The following is a 19,207-nucleotide window of genomic DNA, read 5'->3' on the forward strand; positions in this document are numbered from 1 at the left end:
TTTTTAAAAAAAAATTTAACGGTACATATCCTTGTACATATTTGAGATGTTGAGCTACATTGAACCATTGTGGGGATTGAAATCAAGGAACTCTGCCAGACAAGTCACTGTTTCTACCACTAGGCTCATCCACTATCACTAAAAGATATAAAATGCGTTTACGATTCTCAGTGTCAAATTAAACAAATTTCCTGATTCAACAAACATGGAAAAGAAGTAATATTCATCTTATAAAACACTGATGTATGCATGGCAGTAATGTTCCTTGGATTGCATCTGTTTGTAAGTGACCAGATGGTGGCCACATGAATGCGTGCAAACACCTAGTTGCGGGTACAGCAACGCGCAGTGAACTTGGACACAGTAAGGTTACAATGTCTCAGTCCACCAAGATATTAACAATATCCTTGCAATATCATGCTACAAAAGCCTAGAGCTTGAGTTGCCCTAATCAAGCTTGATAAAGCATCATGATATTTGTCCACAAGGAATCTTGCCATTTGTCATCGTCTTAGGGTTACCAAGGTTACATAACCCCAAACAAAACTTAGACTCAAAACATGAGTTAAGAACATTTATGGCAGATGTCAATGCCTGTAGGGGATGATGTTCTATGGTAATATTCACAAAATACAAGCTATGATAATTACTGATTATCTGTCCTGTGTGAATGAATGGTGGTAATTTCAGGCCTGAGGCGAGTGACTTACAGCATTCAATCACAGGACAAGTAGCATGTAATCCCGAGTTTGGAGGCATGTTCCATACATGACATACGGACATTGTAAGGGAGAAAATGAAGGAAGAAATGACTGAATGTCTACAACACTAAACATGTAATTTCTGATGTCATATCACATCTTCTAACAGTGAAGCCTAGTAAAGTCACATGGCTCTCACTGACCAGTCACAAGCAGGAACAGGTGTAAATATTGGAAAGTCTACACTTATAGTCAATGTGAGTCACATACCCAAATCAAATATTCTTTACTAGGAAATGAAATCTGTCTTCTAAAACTGAACTGTATGCTGACATACTCAACAGTTAGTTCAAACAAAAGAAGTTGAATAATCTAACATATTGACGGACACTTGTAACATAGACTACCAATCTGAACTGAACGTATTGTTGGACACTTGTAACATAGACTAACAATCTGAACTGAACGTATTGTCAGACACTTGTAACATAAACTACCAATCTGAACTGAACGTATTGTCGGACACTTGTAACATAGACTACCAATCTATTGTTGGACACTTGAATATAACCAATCTGAACTGAACGTATTGTCGGACACTTGTAACATAGACTACCAATCTGAACTGAACGTATTGTGGACACTTGTAACATAGACTACCAATCTGAACTGAACGTATTGTTGGACACTTGTAACATAGACTAACAATCTGAACTGAACGTATTGTTGGACACTTGTAACATAGACTACCAATCTGAACTGAACGTATTGTTGGACACTTGTAACATAGACTAACAATCTGAACTGAACGTATTGTCGGACACTTGTAACATAGACTAACAATCTGAATTGTGAACTGAGCGTATTGTTGGACACTTGTAACATAGACTAACAATCTGAACTGAACGTATTGTCGGACACTTGTAACATAGACTAACAATCTGAACTGAACGTATTGTTGGACACTTGTAACATAGACTAACAATCTGAACTGAATGTATTGTTGGACACTTGTAACATAGAATAACAATCTGAAGGAACATATTTGACAGCAAAAAAAGTTCATAGTAAAAAACATAAAATATAATGTAATCGAGCCCTGAGACTTTCTTCATTTTCAGAAAATGTGGAAATCTGGACTTGTCACATTTTCTAGACTTGTGTGGGCTATGTTGGATATGTTTGCTTCATTATTTGTGATAATATGGTTTGATATACATTATTTTAGGATAGTAATATGATGGACATTTCAATATAAAATACAACTTGTGTATTGTATAATCTTGGTCAGCATGTGATGACACTCCACACACATAGCCTGCTTCCATGGCAGCAGACTATCATGTATGGTATTGTCATTGTTCAGAGACATTGGGGTGAGTTGCAGACTCTAGTACTCCTGAGGTCTCACATATTGTTTATGATATTTATAGGTATTATATCATACTAGGTTTGCACAAAATAGAAACATTTTACAAGATACAATTCATTAATATTTGCCAAGAATATTTCTCCTATAAACATGTAAACAAAACAAAACCTGCTTTGTTACATTGTAAACGTGTATTTGACAGTAGGCGACATTAATTGGAAAAGCAATTTTATAGTTTGAATAAACTAACTATTAAGTTTAATCTCATATCCGGACAAATAAATAACAATAGAGATGTCAATTAGAGAGTGAATATTACTTAACACAAATTAGAGAGTGAATATAACTTAACACAAATTTGCAACTATTCATGGCAACACAAGCAAAGACACAATATATCCAATGTTTCTGGATGTGACACGTGATGTTCACATCTTGTACCCACACTGTCTGGATCAGTCGTGGATGTTTGCTGGTTGACACATGAGACATGAGGGGTTAATGAGTTGAGGGAGTGCATTGATTTTAGTATTGATCTAATCATGGGGACTGATCGCTTGATACCTAGTTGCTGTGCCCTCAATACAGAAGACACTCCTCAAGCGTGTCCAACGTCTATATTTAGACATGTTAATACAACAATCTGCAGCGATATCTTCCCTGGAGACAATCAACACTGCAGGAATATATGTCAACTGTCAAAAAAAACAAATTAAATTCTTTTGTATGCAATGACCCAGTATTCAAATTACACCAAAAGCATTAACAAGCCAATACTGAAACGTACCGAAAAAGACAGACTGGAAGTTATTTTACAGTAATTTTAACTTTATGCTACAAAGTATCTTGGTAACGAGACACCTGGTTGTTCACACAATGGACTGACCAGGCATGTGGTACATCTTACATTTACAAAAGGAGGCTGGACAAAACATTTTGGAAGGGTTTATAATTTGTAATAATTGTTTAACAAGACAACAAACAGCAGTAATTTGTCCTGCAACAAAGTGGTTGGAAATGTTTGTCAGTTATATGCATTCATGTAACAAAATGGTTGGAAATGTTTGTCAGTTATATGCATTCATGTAACAAAGTGGTTGGAAATATTTGTCAGTTCTATGCATTCATGTAACAAAGTGGTTGGAAATGTTTGTCAGTTATATGCATTCATGTAACAAAATGAACAACGTTAATTTACAGTGTAAACCATTTTATGAAATAACACATCCAGCACGTGACTTCGAATGTTTAACCTTCCAAACCAAGAATGTTATTGTGGTGGGTCATTGCACGTAATGTTTAAATCAGTTGTAATATTATGATTAAGAGTGAGTGAGTTTAGTTTTACGCCGCTTTTAGTAATATTCCAGCAATATCACGGCGGGGAACACCAGACTGGGCTTCACACATAGTACCTATGTGGGGAATCGAACCCAGGTTCTTGGCGTGACTAGCGAACGTTAAACCACTAGGCTACCCCTCCGCCCATTCTGATAAGAAAAGAACCTTAGGAACAATCTATCCTGTACACAAAGTTATCCCATGTTGCAGATGTTCTAATATTCATAGGTCTAATAATAAATGAGTCATCTAACACACTACCAGGAAATATTCTGTTGACATACTTTTAGAAACTGTTCCCTGCCTTAAAATAAACCCCACACACTTATTTTTAACTCGTCAAAGCCATATTGACAATGTACATGAGAGTCCCAGTAGGAGAACTAGTAGCGATTTTCTCAAAGCCGGTTCATGTTGCAATATTCCACATTCTATAAGGAGATGAAGCTGAAGCTATTTACATCAGTTTGACAGAAATATTTCAAGCTGCACCTCCTTAAGGAATAATGGAATATTCAAACATGAACAGGCTTTGATAAAATCCCTTCTAATAATTGTTATACATATTGTGAAGATTATTTATTTTATTTAACTTCAAGAGAGTGGTCAGAGCTGACTAACTGGATGTTTTGGTCAGATTGTGACTTGGTTAATGCGTGTTTCAAATCCAAAATGCTTGGAGCAATGCTCATGATGTCAATCACTGGATTGTCTGGTTATTTACAGACTGCCATCACAGAGTTGAAATACCTCTGACGGCAGCATGAAACAAACTTAAATTAACTTTATACGGACCTGTTGTGATAAGTCATGTTGAAGATTAACTTTCATTATTTTCCAAAGAAAAATCAAAGAATACTGAATATGGATTCATAGGCACTAGTAACACCACACAGTACCCACTGGTATTCTATATCCCTGTTACATTTGAGATGCCCCCTGACTATCTGTTTCACTTGGGTGTTAGCTGAAAGTACACTACACAGGTCAGTACAGGTCAGGGGAGCTCTCAACACTTGCTTTGTTATCTGGCTCTGTGTGGACAGTGATTGAGATGGTGTGTACCAACTACCTGACAGTTACATCTGTCTGAGGCAGCGGAGACTCCGCTATAGAGACAACACAAGGAGACACCTGACACTTTCCCTGGTATACCTTTACCCAACATGCAGGGTTCAGTATAGACTTGCACAAATCTCTAAAGTAATAATAGTTTAAATGATAATTTCTAAACATATAAATAATCCTCTAACAGACTGGCATCCTCAGACTGTACTGTCCGCTTATCTAGAATTGTTTCCCTAGAGGATAGAATTACTGTACATACATGAGCTCAGCATTCAGTACAGCCTTGGAGCAAGGCTAAGCTCAGTAGTACTTGCAGAATTACAGAATGTTTAAAAAGGATGGTTTTAGGTCTAAAAAAATAAGTCAATTCCTGGTAAACACTTCAGGTAAAACATTTAAGTTTTCATAAGAGCAAGCATTAACAAAATGGGTGAGTATGGTTTTACGATCAGCAATATTTCAGCAATATCAAGGCAGGCGGTACCTATGTGGAGAAGCAACCTGTGTATTCGGTGAGACAAGGAAACATTTTAAGCTGTTAAGACATAAGTTTGGGGTTGGAGTGAGAGAGAGGTGGCGTAAGGCACCCAACATAGTACTGTTCCAGTTTTAAACATGAAGGTCACGGATCAAACAGGTTTTATGTGTGATAATTTGCTCATGAACCCTTCCCAATTAAAACAATTCTCAACTCCTCCATTTTGGATGGACAGCCATTTAAAACAGTATCGTTTCCATGGTTACCTGTTACGCCATTACCTATTACACAGGTGGATCATATATTGTAACAAATTTAATACAGAAACAGTGAACTCATTTCAGCGACAATTCTGTATCGTAACTCATATAATTGACATGTTATTGCATTTTGTGTCATTTCATCATCACTTAAAATTCTGTCTATTGTCCCATTCCATGTAGTCATTAAAGTTATTGCAAGTAATTGTGGAAGTATCATACTACACTTGAAAGATCCTACAAAAACTTTACTGTGCGAAAGCCTGAGGCAGTTCACAATTGTGCAACTACATATGTCATTGCGTGCTGCAGTTCCAGTCTGTTGACTAACCTGCTGATTACAATGTATTACAATCCGATCTGAATCTAATTCACTACCACAGAACTGGTCACAGATAACGGAGATTACCATGCTCGAGATGGACAATGAGAAGGTTGAAAATAGTAAACATTCAACAGATAAGTCAAATTCATATTCAGCATTAAGCTGATGAAGTGCAGGTCTGCATAGGTAATTCATAGTTAGGATCCATTTTCTTATCAATCATCAATACTTCTTGAGTGAACAGGTCAAGACTAAAGGCCGTGACACCCCGATGCAATCAAAGTAGATGCAGAACACACTTCATATACTGTATCAAGGCTCTGCTTCCAATCAAAGTAGATGCAGAACACACTTCATATACTGTATCAAGGCTCTGCTTCCAATCAAAGTAGATGCAGAACACACTTCATATACTGTATCAAGGCTCTGCTTCCAATCAAAGTTGATGCAGAACACACTTCCTATACTGTATCAAGGCTCTGCTTCCAATCAAAGTTGATGCAGAACACACTTCATATACTGTATCAAGGCTCTGCTTCCAATCAAAGTTGATGCAGAAGACACTTCCTTTACTGTATCAAGGCTCTGCTTCCAATCAAAGTTGATGCAGAACACACTTCATACACTGTATCAAGGCTCTGCTTCCAATCAAAGTAGATGCAGAACACACTTCATATACTGTATCAAGGCTCTGCTTCCAATCAAAGTTGATGCAGAACACACTTCATATACTGTATCAAGGCTCTGCTTCCAATCAAAGTAGATGCAGAACACACTTCATATACTGTATCAAGGCTCTGCTTCCAATCAAAGTTGATGCAGAACACACTTCATATACTGTATCAAGGCTCTGCTTCCAATCAAAGTTGATGCAGAACACACTTCCTATACTGTATCAAGGCTCTGCTTCCAATCAAAGTAAATGCAGAACACACTTCATATACTGTATCAAGGCTCTGCTTCCAATCAAAGTAAATGCAGAACACACTTCATATACTGTATCAAGGCTCTGCTTCCAATCAACAGTTGATGCAGCAAGGCTCTGCTTCCAATCAAAGTTGATGCAGAACACACTTCATATACTGTATCAAGGCTCTGCTTCCAATCAAAGTAGATGCAGAACACACTTCCTATACTGTATCAAGGCTCTGCTTCTAAGTATTATTTGTTTATCTACACATCAACCATTTTCAACACTTCTACAAAGTGTCACTGATCCCAATCTTTGTCTAGTCATCCCTACATTGTACCTTTGTGGAGAATCAAACCCAGGCCTTCAGCGTGATGAGGGAACGCTTTAACCACTGGGCTACCCCACTGCCCCGACTTTGAAATAAAGTTATCACATGATGAATGATTGGATGAATTTACTATTGGAAGTTCTAGTGCATTGTGAATTCAGCATATTATTTTATTTGTACATTAATGGTAGAATAGGCCTCTCACCTCGTGATCCCTCAGGTCCATTACTCTGAGTTTGGACAGACATCTCTTCTGCTGGTTTCTCTGCTATATTGACAGCACTGGAACAAATACAGATACTCTACAGTTACATGCTTACTGAACATGTTAACTCAATAGTTTGGAACAAATTATGGTATAACTAATAAATATATATTAAATTTCACATCATGCAGAAATCCTAGAAAATCTAAACAATAACTTGTTTAAAGTTACTCATAAATATACAGTGGTTTACAGTGTCATGTGAGTGAAAGTAAACTGCAAGTGAACGCCCTAAGAAAACAATGTATCTGAGAATGGATAATATCTATAAATAAATAGATCATGTTTGGTAGCTATAGAGTTTATTGCATATTGATGAGACAACAACACTGACAACATGTTTCTCCCTCACTCTCATATATATATATATGTGTGTTTATGGTGGCTGGCTGTCACGCCCTTGTGACAGGTGCTTGCACATCTGACAGTTAATATATATATATATATACACACACTTTCAATAACCATCTGCCAGGTTATGCAGTACTTCTAAACAGCTATCAAGTCTCACACGCTTCCGTCAACAACATTAACCTTTACTAATCCTGTGGTAGAAGTGATATATTTAGGGCATCTCGGATTAGGATTATTCCACAGCATGCTTTCATGTAGTTCGCAGTGTAAGTGCAATACTCTATAACGAGACATCCAAACCTGTTTCTCCCAATATTAAGTTCAATATATTGTTCAGTATTACCCTACATACTTCTAAACTATGAAATATCTACAAAGTGCTCAAAAGGTCCACTGTTTCAAGACAAAGTGAAAAAGGAACTAAAAATATTTCAAAAGTAATTGATTGGCACAAAGGAATGTTCTACCTTACAAACAATCAGTAATGGGATGCACTTATTTAGTAATTCATAATCATATACATTATAAAACTGCCTTCAACAAAACAGTAAACGTACAAATTGTAACAAATTTGAACACAGTCAGGGAACACATCTCAATTATCTTACAGCCAACAGTTTCAAGAGACGGTGAACACACAGTCCTGAGGTACCCCTCTGTAGGCATATCCTACCTTCAACCATTCAGTAAACAATTATCTTAGATGAATCCTACCTTCCCATGATTATTCCAGATGAAATATCCACTGAACACTAACCGCCCCCTACACCGAGGCCCAATAACATGATACACAAGCTTCAGAAACACGAGCAGGTTATTGGCAGATCCAACAACAACAACATCAGACCACCAGAACTAGTTCCAGGTTGTGCATCTTCAACAATAATTGTAAATTAGGCCAGACTGTCAATCTCCACAGATCAATGATTAAGTCGATAAATGAATCAATGAATATTTCAAAGCCCCATAGTTAGATAAGCTGACTGGTCAATGGTGGCAAGCAGGATCAGTTTGAGCTGACTGGTCAATGGTGGCAAGAAGGATCATTCTTCACTTTTACGGTTCAACGAACATGCCACAGCGAACTTGGATCCTGGTTGTGTTGTACAACATGAAATATTAATGGAATCTCCACGTTGGTATTGTGAGCGGCGCGACAAGTATGCGTTTATTGTTGTAACTGTTTTCCAACACAAGCTTGAGGTGACTGACTCTATAAAGACCTTTCAATGAAGGCTGTTTCATTGGAGATACAAAACCCTGACAGCATTCAAGGAGCCAAATCTCTCAAAGCTGTGTCCGTTACGATAAAGGATCTCCATGTAATGGTTCTACACCTACCATAAACAGCATTCATAGTAACATAAAACTGAAATGTGGGCACTGCTAGCACAGAGGAAGGGGGTTTGTCCACACTGGAGTCTTGAACGTATAAACCTGTTATTATGAAACCGATAGCCATGTTTCAAAAGAATCCAGAACCTCTCAAACTGGACACCAGAAACGTGTTCTAAAGAACCCAAAACCCAATACCTGTACACACACAACATTCATGAACAGAAATTAAAAGTTTCTTCTTTCATGTGTTCTCTCAGTAGTATCTCCATGGGAGGGCGGATCACTATAGCAGATCACTGGGATGACTATGTGGCCTTGAAGAAGTTCTACTACACCCTGGAAACTACACTGCACCTACTCCACTAACTGCAAGACTGTGTACCTGTTATTATGGTTTATTTCTAACTCTCCATTGACCTTGGCCTTGACAACCTCAACCTGTTGGATACTTTGTGATATTCCCGCCACTGACATCTCAAGTTAACACACCTGGAATAGACATGGGATACACACTATTATCACACAATTGGGTGACAGCGCTGGGGTATTAATAAATATTGGGATATTTTACAACAGACAACATAGTATTGCAACACAGTCAGTCTTCTGTAAACAATTATATTCTGCTCTACTGAAACTGTAAAAGTCTTTCTGTCGATTAGAGCATCAGAGTTTGTCCTACTGAAATTGCAAAAGTGTGTTTATATAATTCATTTTAATTCATACTGCAAGTTGTGACTTTTTTGCTGAGGCAACTACAAAAGAAATGTTTTTGGAAGAGGCAAGTAAAAATATCTTCCACCCTACACAGTGTTGCAGAATGAACAGATTTCCATAATTTTGTAATTATATTATATGTAGCAGAATCTCTACACTTGTACACAGATGTAAATCAAAATTAACATATCAGTTTAAACAAAAGCAGTGAATGTGTTAAAATATGGTTCCCGACAATATTATATCAGGAGGACTTGTGAGTTGCGTCCAGCAACAAATCCACATTATGTTTTCATACAAGCTGAGTGAGCGGTGATGGGGTGACAGGGAAGGGTGAGTGGTGATGGGGTGACAGGGAAGGGTGTGGGGTGACGGGGAGGGGTGAGTGGTGATGGGGTGACAGGGAAGGGTGAGTGGTGATGGGGTGACAGGGAAGGGTGAGTGGTGATGGGGTGACAGGGAAGGGTGAGTGGTGATGGGGTGACAGGGAAGGGTGTGGGGTGATGGGGTGACAGGGGAGGGGAGTGGGTGAGTGGTGATGGGGTGACAGTGGGAAGGGGACAGGGAGTGGGTGATGGGGTGACAGGGGAAGGGTGTGTGGGGTGATGGGGTGTGATGGGGGGAGGGTGAGTGGTGATGGGGTGACAGGGGAAGGGTGAGTGGTGATGGGGTGACACAGGGAAGGGTGTGAGTGGTGGATGGGGTGACACAGGGAGGGTGAGTGGTGACAGGGTGACAGGGAAGGGTGAGTGGTGATGGGGTGACAGGGAAGGGAGGGTGAGTGGTGATGGGGTGACAGGGGAAGGGTGAGTGGTGATGGGGTGACAGGGAAGGGTGTGGGGTGATGGGGTGTGGAGGGGAGGGTGAGTGATGGTGATGGGGTGTGAAGGGGAAGGGGTGTGGGGGTGATGGGGTGACAGAAGGGAGGGGTGAGTGGTGATGGGGTGACAGGGGGAGGGTGAGAGTGGTGATGGGGTGGACAGGGGAGGGGTGAGTGGTGATGGGGTGACAGAGGGGAGGGTGTGAGTGGTGATGGGGTGACAGGGGAAGGGTGAGAGTGGTGATGGGGGTGACAGGGGGAGGGGTGAGGTGTGTGACAGGAGGGAGTGATGGGGTGACGGGGGAGGAGGGTGAGTGGTGATGGGGTGACAGGGTGAATCAGGGTGAGAGGGTGATGGGGTGACAGGGAAGGGTGAAGTGGTGATGGGGTGACAGAGGAGGGGTGTAGGGGTGATGGTGTGACAGGGGGAGGGTAGTGGTGATGGGGTGACAGGGGGAGGGTGAGTGGTGATGGGGTGACAGGGAAGGGTGTGTGGGTGATGGGGTGACAGGGAAGGGTGTGGGGTGATGGGGTGACAGGAGGGTGAGGGGTGATGGGGTGAGGGGTGGAGTGGTGGGTGACAGGGGAGGGGTGAGTGGTGATGGGGTGACAGGGAGGGTGAGTGGTGATGGGGTGACAGGGGAGGGGTGAGTGGTGATGGGGTGACAGGGAAGGGTGTGAGTGGTGATGGGGTGACAGCAGGGAGGGAGTGAGTGGTGATGGGGTGACAGGGGAGGGTGAGTGGTGATGGGGTGACAGGGAAGGGGTGAGTGGTGATGGGGTGACAGGGAGGGGTGAGTGGTGATGGGGTGACAGGGAAGGGTGAAGGTGGTCAAATCTTTCAAAATCATCTTGCATCAAATATCAAAAATGCTCGATATCAAATCTTCATCATCAGATATTTCAAAATCTCAAAATGTCAAAATGCTTCAGAAAAATCATCATCGAAATCATCATCAAATCTTCAAAAAGCATCTCAATCAAAATCCAAAATCGGAAAGCATTAAATATCAATCTTTAAAATCTCAAATCAAATCTCGTCATCAAATCTTCAAAATGCGTAAAATGCTTCAAAATCATCATCAAATCAAAATCATCGAAATCAAAAATCAAATCATCTTCAAATCATCAAAATCATCAAATCTTCAATCAAAATCTCAAAAAATATCCGGAAATATTTCATCAAAATCATCATCAAAATCATCATCAAATCAATCTTTCAAAATCAAATTAATCATCAAATCAAATCTTTCGAAATCAGGAATCATCATCAAAATCAAATAATCAATAATCAAAATTTCAAAATAATCGAAATAAAATAATCAATCTTTCAAAATCATCATCATCAAAATCTCAAAGCGTCTCGAAATTAATCGTGAAAATATCATCATCGAATAATCGTTCATCAAAGTAAATCCGTCAAATCGTCGTCGTAAATAATCTCAAAATATCAAATCAATCGTAAATCGTCAAATATCGTCATCAAAATCTCCATCAAATAATCCGTCTTTCGAAAATCAAATATCATCAAATAAATCAAAATTAAATCATCAAATCATTAATCATCGTCTTCCGTCATCAAAAATCGAAATCATCGTCATCATCAAATCAAATCGTCGTAAATCAAATCGTCATCCGTCTTCCGTCATCATCAAATCATCGTCAAATCGTCGTGTCAAATCGTAAAATCGTCGTGTCGAATCATCAAATCGTCCGTAATCCGTCATCAGAATCGATCGTCGGATCATCAAATATCGTCTTCCAAATCATCAAATCGTCGTCGTCGTGGATCTTTCATCAAATCAATCAAATTAAAGGTAATTAAATCAAATATCGTCGTCATCATCAATCAAATATCGTCATCAAATCAAATCCATCGTCAAAATCTTCAAAATCGTCGAATCAAATCAGAATCAAATCATCGTGTCGAAGTCTTTCATCAGGTAAAGTCATCAAATCAAAATATTTCCGTCATCCGTCTTTCAAAATGTCATCGTAAATTAATCCGTCGTATCAAAATATTCCGTCATCGAATCGTCGATCATCGTCAAATCAGAAGTCGATTCATTCGTCGATCATCAAATCATCGTCGTCGTCATCAAATCAAATCAAATCATCCGTCATCAAATTTCCGTCATCATCGAATTATCTCGAAATCGTCGTGTCGATCGTCAAATCAATCGTCAGAATCGTCGATAAATCGTCGTCAAGTCGTCAAATCAATCGAATTAATCGTCAAATCCGTATCGAATATCGTAGATCGGAATTTCGTCGTCGATGTCAGATGTCATCCGGAAAATCAAATCGTCTTTCGTCGTCATAAAATCAGGAAGTCATCGAATCAAAATCAAATCAAATCGTCGTCGAAATTAATCGTCGTCGATCGTCGTGAATCAGATGGAAGGGTGAGGTGGTGATGGGGTGACAGGGAATCAAATGATGTGGTGATGGGGTGACAGGGAAGGGTGTGAGTGGTGATGGGGTGACAGGGGAAGGGTGAGGTGGTGATGGGGGGTGACAGGGAAGGGGAGTGGTGATGGGGTGACAGGGGAATTGAGTGGTGATGGGGTGACAGGGAAGGGTGTGGTGATGGGGGGTGACAGGGGGAGGTGGTGAGGGTGACAGGGTGGGTGAGTGGTGATGGGGTGACAGGGAAGGGTGAGTGGTGATGGGGTGACAGGTGGAATGGGGTGAAGTGGTGATGGGGTGACAGGGAAGGGTGAGTGGTGATGGGGTGACAGGGGAAGGGGAGTGTGATGGGATTTGACAGGGGGGGTGACAGGGGAGGGGGTGAGAGGTGATGGGATGACAGGGAAGGGTGAGTGGTGATGGGGTGACAGGGAAGGGTGTGTGGAGTGATGGGGTGACAGGAAGGTGTGGGGTGATGGGGTGACAGGGGAATGGGGGTGGGTGAGTGGTGATGGGGTGACAGGGGAAGGGGAGTGGTGATGGGGTGACAGGGTGGGGGAAGGGTGAGTGGTGATGGGGTGACGAGGAAGGGTGAGTGGTGATGGGGTGACAGGAAGGGGTGGGTGGTGATGGGGTGACAGGGAAGGGTGAGTGGTGATGGGGTGACGGGGAAGGACATGCTTACTTTGCACCAGAACACCTGGTGTCATCACTAATTGCCTTTTTGGCCCCACTGGAATCAGCAGATAAAAGAGATCAGTTATTCTCTGGTGCCGACATTCTATATTATGTACATCATATCTGCGTTACTCGTCCAGAGCCCAGGTCAGATTTCTGTGTAGCCAAATCAGTCCCCCTTAATCCCATACTCTGGACCATTACAGCTCTCTGTATACAGCAGTATACATTCCCGCCTGACCGGACCGCCTGGACCGCCTGGAATGGTCGATTTTCATCTCTGATGGTCAAATTTCAAAAGTAGCCTGTCCAGTGGTCTGGTAGATGTTTTTACCCCTAACAGTAAATATTTCATAATATGAGACAGGTTCTCTTGTCGCCAGTTTGAGGTGTTTAAGGTATTATGATAACTATGTTAAACTATTTATGATTGGACAGTTCATTTTACAATAACCAATCACAACGCATGTACTTTCAGCTTACCTAAACTCAGTGCATTCATGCCTGTTAGTGCTATGTTGTTCATTGCGATGCTTGCAAACAGTAAAGTATTCAGAAACCTGATTTTTGTTTTCATTGTTGAAAAGGCAAGTTTGTATCCAGACTGGTAATTTTTCAAAGTTACCAGTCCGGCTGTCTGGCTTGGAATTTTGGGAGTTTTAAACACTGCTATATATAGTTAAGGTTTCTGAAACCAGAACAAGTCCATCTCAGGTTCAATCTTACCTCAAGTACTCAAGTCATAGCGCTGGGAATAATTCACACAAACACACTACATACACAGGGCAATAAACAGTTAAGTACCATCTTGGCAGACAAATGATAATGTACATGGAAACTGTGTAAATATCACTTTTCAAATCATTATAAGGAGACATTTGATACTGAGGAAACTACTATATATTTCCTGCGATGTCAACCAACACAAATTTTCCTGTGATGTTGCATTGTGGAAACCATTGTCCCTGAGTGGGCTAGACGGCTGGGATTCAACCCAACCAAAATACTAGAATCTGTACTTTACTGAGAAAGTTTAAGTATGACGTGGTACGCTAGATGTTGCATTGGAAAGAAAGAAAAGGAAAAACCAGGACCTACAACAAGAATCTGGGGCCCATACCCTGAATATCCATCAGACAGGAATGACAAGTGTTTATGGATGATCAACTTGTTTATTGTGCAATAGCGATGTTTTGGTATAGATGCTTATAAGCATCACAATAAAGAAATTCATCATCCATAAACACTTGTCATTCCTGTTGCTTACAACCTCGACAATGCCTTTCAAGTGTGCTATCTGATGTATATTATATGTTTTATAGCAGTAATTAAAGCTGTTACTAACTACATAACCACTTGATGCAACCAAGCAATACATGAGATGATGTTAAGGATGTTTGGGTCTTCAGCATGGTGCTCACGTAATATAACAAATATGAAGGACTAGATCTCACTCCTAATCTTTCAATCAAATATTACTGTATATTTACAAAATGTACACAGTAAATTGAAGTCAACAATGGCAAACACTACAAATAATACAATATATACAATAATACAATATATACAATAATACAATATATACGCACATGAGGACAGTTTGCATACAAGTACATACATTTGAGAGGCTACTTGAAAACCGCATGTCAACCATATGTAATGTCACAACTCGAAACACCATACTTGCCATAATTAGTGCTCCAAGTGCTTCATAAACTGATAATTGGGAGAACATTTTTCAACTGTAACCAACAAATTAACTTGATTTCAGAGATCTAACATAAATGTCAATGAAGGCAAAATATTTTCGGTAATATAATTAATCGACAGTTATATCCCACACTGCCTCTGGGTGGAAAAATAGGTCATGAACAGAAGAAAATACGGTAAATACGGTAGTGTATTAAATATATGTGAGCTTCTCAGCCTGTCAACACTCAGGACCAAAGTAGATGGTGGGGGAGGGTGGGGGAGAAGAGGGAAGGAAGTGGTCATATGTTCATAACCACTAGTGACATGTTCCCTAATGATCTAGGTGGGTCACCGTGACATGCCACAGTAACTCTCACTCTGATTGGCTGATAATAAGGAAATATACAGAAATATAGGGGAAAAGAGTTGAATCTTGCAGACTTGTCAGTATCATCAGTTATACTCAGCTTTAACAGGATCAGGTTGACCTTGACCGCTTCGAAATATACTACCCATCACAAGTTTAGATTCATTTAAATTTATAGCACTCACTATATGTTACGTATATATACACGGTTACATCGATGATGAATTTCTCCACTAACTTGGGGGAACCAACTGCAAACCTTATGCACATCAATTGCACGAGGATCATGCATCAATTTTCTGAAAAGCATGAGCAAATATCGTGCATGTGAACAGCTGCATTTTGGTGTAACATTTTGTTAAGATTTATTGAACTCATGAAAATAATTTTTTCAACGTTACAAATTTGTTTTACAATACATCAGTTCATGTGTAAACAGTACCCTTAAACAGTATGGAATATTTAGCAAAATCTAGTTTAGAACAGTTGACTGAAGTAAGTGGCTACATGTACACTAGTGAGTCTAAACATGGGGAGTATACATCACAATGAACCAGAGATGACACCAAGACACCATACTGAACATCGGGCGGCGGGGTAGCCTAGTGGTTAAAGTTCGATTCCCCACATGGGTACAATGTGTGAAGCCCATTTCTGGTGTCCCCCGCCGTGAGGCTGCGGGAATATTGCTAAAAGCGGCGTAAAACTAAACTCACTCACTCACCCATACTGAATATTGAGAAACATTGGGAAAACAATTGTTTTCCAATGCTACAATAAGCAATATTCTGGCTGTATCAGTCTGTATATCATCAATGGCCTCGCCAAACATGTGGCTGAAAGCATGAGCCACAAACCAAAAATCATTGTTGTATGTTGACAAACGGTCAGCACCCTGACCACACGTCTGTCAGACTCCTCTAACAAGCATGAGATATTGATATCTACCTGCAACAATATCCTACCTTATGTGGGGAGGTCTCGTGTATACTATATTTGTCACAGAAGGTTGCTGTATACATGTATCTTGCTTGTCAGACAGGTTCCTCATATATCACGCTTGGCGTGAAGTGACCAGTGTACCATGTTTAACATAAAAACGTCCACAGCATATACTGCCTTCCAATACTAGAGATTTCAATAACAAGCATGATATACTAGAGTGAGTGAGTGAGTGAGTGAGTGAGTGAGTGAGTGAGTGAGTGAGTGAGTGAGTGAGTGAGTGAGTGAGTGAGTGAGTGAGTGAGTGAGTATGCTTAAAGCTTTAATGCCGTATTTTTAAGCAATATTCCAGCAAGATCACGTCAGAAGACACCAGAAATGGGCTTCACACATTTTATCCATGCGGATAAACCAAACGTTGGGAATCAAACCTGGGTCTTCAGCGTGACAGGAAGATGCTTTAACAATAAACCTTTCCACATTATGTGTGGCTATTAAAAAATAAAATTAAAAAATCAAGAAGTTGTTTTCCATAAGATTTGTCTTGTAAGGCTATAACTTTCTTAAACCCATAATAGGATGAATCGGGAAATTACAACGGACATTTGGCGTGATAACAGTGAAATACAAACCTCCTCTACAAGGCTATAACATTCTTAAACCCATAATAGAATGAATCGGGGAATTATAACTGACATTTGGCTTGATAACAGTGAAATACAAACCTCCTCTACAAGGCTATAACATTCTTAAACCCATAATAGGATGAATCGGGGAATTATAACTGACATTTGGCTTGACAACAGTGAAGTACAAACCTCCTCTACAAGGCTATAACACTCTTAAACCCATAATAGGATGAATCGGGGAATTATAACTCACATTTGGCTTGACAACAGTGAAATACAAACCTCCTCCACAAGGCTATAACATTCTTAAACCCATAATAGGATGAATCGGGGAATTATAACTGACATTTGGTTTGATAACAGTGAAATACAAACCTCCTCTACAAGGCTATAACATTCTTAAACCCATAATAGGATGAATCGGGAAATTATAACGGACCTTTGGTTTGATAACTGTGAAATACAAATCACCTCCAGTATGCACAGATGTAGAGAATCTGGATGCAGAACAGAAATTCACAGCATCAGAGGGATGCACACAATATCATTCACTGTACGCACAACACATCTATGACTTTGATATGTGTTTGGTTGTTTCTTTCAGAGCAGTCACATGCATCAATTCACCCATCAGTCCATATGATCAACGATTCATTCCAGGCTCTACAGAAATGATCAAAACATACAGTGCTCTACACTGTTACTTCACAGGACCCTCATATTGCCGGCAAGGGACCTTAAAACTAATTAGGGGTCCCCTGGACCGCCATGTTTGTGAGTCGAAGTAAAAGCCTGACCTCTACAAGACCATGATATACTAAAAAACAAAACATTATCAATTATGGAATTGTAACTGATACTTGCTGCAGACCTGGGTTAATTGTCGGCCTCTGTGAAGTTGTAGGCGACTCTCTGTATACCTATAAAAATGTAGACCACACACCTACATTTCATTGATCCCAAGGCAGACTAAAACTACAGACAGACATGTTGATATAATCAGTTGACTGTTTACAGGTATGTGTGGTTGATGATAATACATGACCCGGGACTCCCTTTTAACCCCAGTTACATAGATCTTAGAGAAAGACAGACATTGCATAAACTTCACACCCACACAGCTGATAACGTCACCCCCTAATCAACCAGTGCACATACATCCACCTAGCTACCTTAATGACTGGTACTATGACTGGGTTATCAACAGCTTGTACCACGTTTACAGAAGCTTTCTTTTCAAGTTTCCATAGAGAGTAGCATGTCTACAATATTCAACAATTTTGTTGAAAGATTTCTGATGACAGAGTGAGTTTAGTTTTACGTTCTTGAAGCAATATTCCTGCAATATCATAGTGGGGGACTCCAGAGATGGGCTTCACACATTGTACCCATAAGGGGAATCGAACCTTGATCTTCGGCATGACGAGCTAACTCTTTAACCACTAGGCTACACAACCACCTCTCTATATGATGAATTCAGCTTTGATATTATTATTTTATTATGAAGATAATAGAAAAAACAGGGGTGATAACTCTGTTAAACCTGTAATTTTCCCTGTAGTGTTTGTGACAGGGATTTACATACATAAGCGTACATCTCTACAGATTAATAATCAAAGTTGTATTAGCTGGAGTCATAAATTGAATGTCCTTAAACAGGGTTGATGGGCTATTCTACCAAGCTGCCTGCACCCTTATGAAATACACAAAGTATGTTGTAAACACAATACATGACTGACAAGGGTGGTTAATGAATAAATAATTTGGCTGGATATTGCCCTGATTCTCATATTGCAATAATGTAAGAGATACTGCAATACATATTGTGATATATTGACAGGAAGGTTTCTGCCAAAAAGCATACATCATAAATTTATAATAGCTCTCTGTGTCCGACATCATCTTCTTAGTTGCTGTTACACCATACTTTCAGGCTCCCAATCCCCATGTATGGCTGTATGCCAATGGTTTACAGATAAATAAGATGATATAGAGTCTTAATGTGGAATGTTTAATTGAAGTATTGCAACAAAGGTTTGCGAACAGAATGATAAAAGTAATAGTGTAACATGATTCTCATGGTCAGTGTTGTTTGCTTCAACAGAATGCACTTCAATGCAGCATGTAATTATTGTTACTGTTTGTCAGTAGTTCATTCAGATTCAACTCCAAAATAAACATGTATTAACATGAACTATTGCAAAATGAAA

General features: G+C 39.9%; 1 protein-coding gene across 14 annotated transcripts in view; it reads right to left on the minus strand.

Annotated features, from left to right (window-relative positions):
- LOC124279540 (long-chain-fatty-acid--CoA ligase ACSBG2-like) overlaps positions 1–19,207 on the minus strand; it is a 66,508-nt gene that overhangs the window by 21,541 nt on the left and 25,760 nt on the right. For 6 of the 14 annotated variants that reach the window (XM_046715441.1, XM_046715455.1, XM_046715462.1 and 3 more), the window contains exon 2: positions 6,992–7,068. In XM_046715441.1, coding sequence (XP_046571397.1) covers positions 6,992–7,034 — 43 coding nt within the window. In that variant the 5' untranslated portion in view covers positions 7,035–7,068. Of the gene's footprint in view, positions 1–6,991; positions 7,069–8,119; positions 8,276–8,938; positions 8,971–9,125; positions 9,233–14,985; positions 15,004–19,207 lie in introns of those variants that run through there. The other 8 variants (XM_046715381.1, XM_046715426.1, XM_046715385.1 and 5 more) reach the window with 4 other exon arrangements.

This window comes from Haliotis rubra, unplaced genomic scaffold, assembly GCF_003918875.1.
Source record: "Haliotis rubra isolate DU_JTF1 unplaced genomic scaffold, ASM391887v1 Scf107, whole genome shotgun sequence".
Classification (NCBI taxonomy): Eukaryota; Metazoa; Mollusca; class Gastropoda; order Lepetellida; family Haliotidae; genus Haliotis; species Haliotis rubra.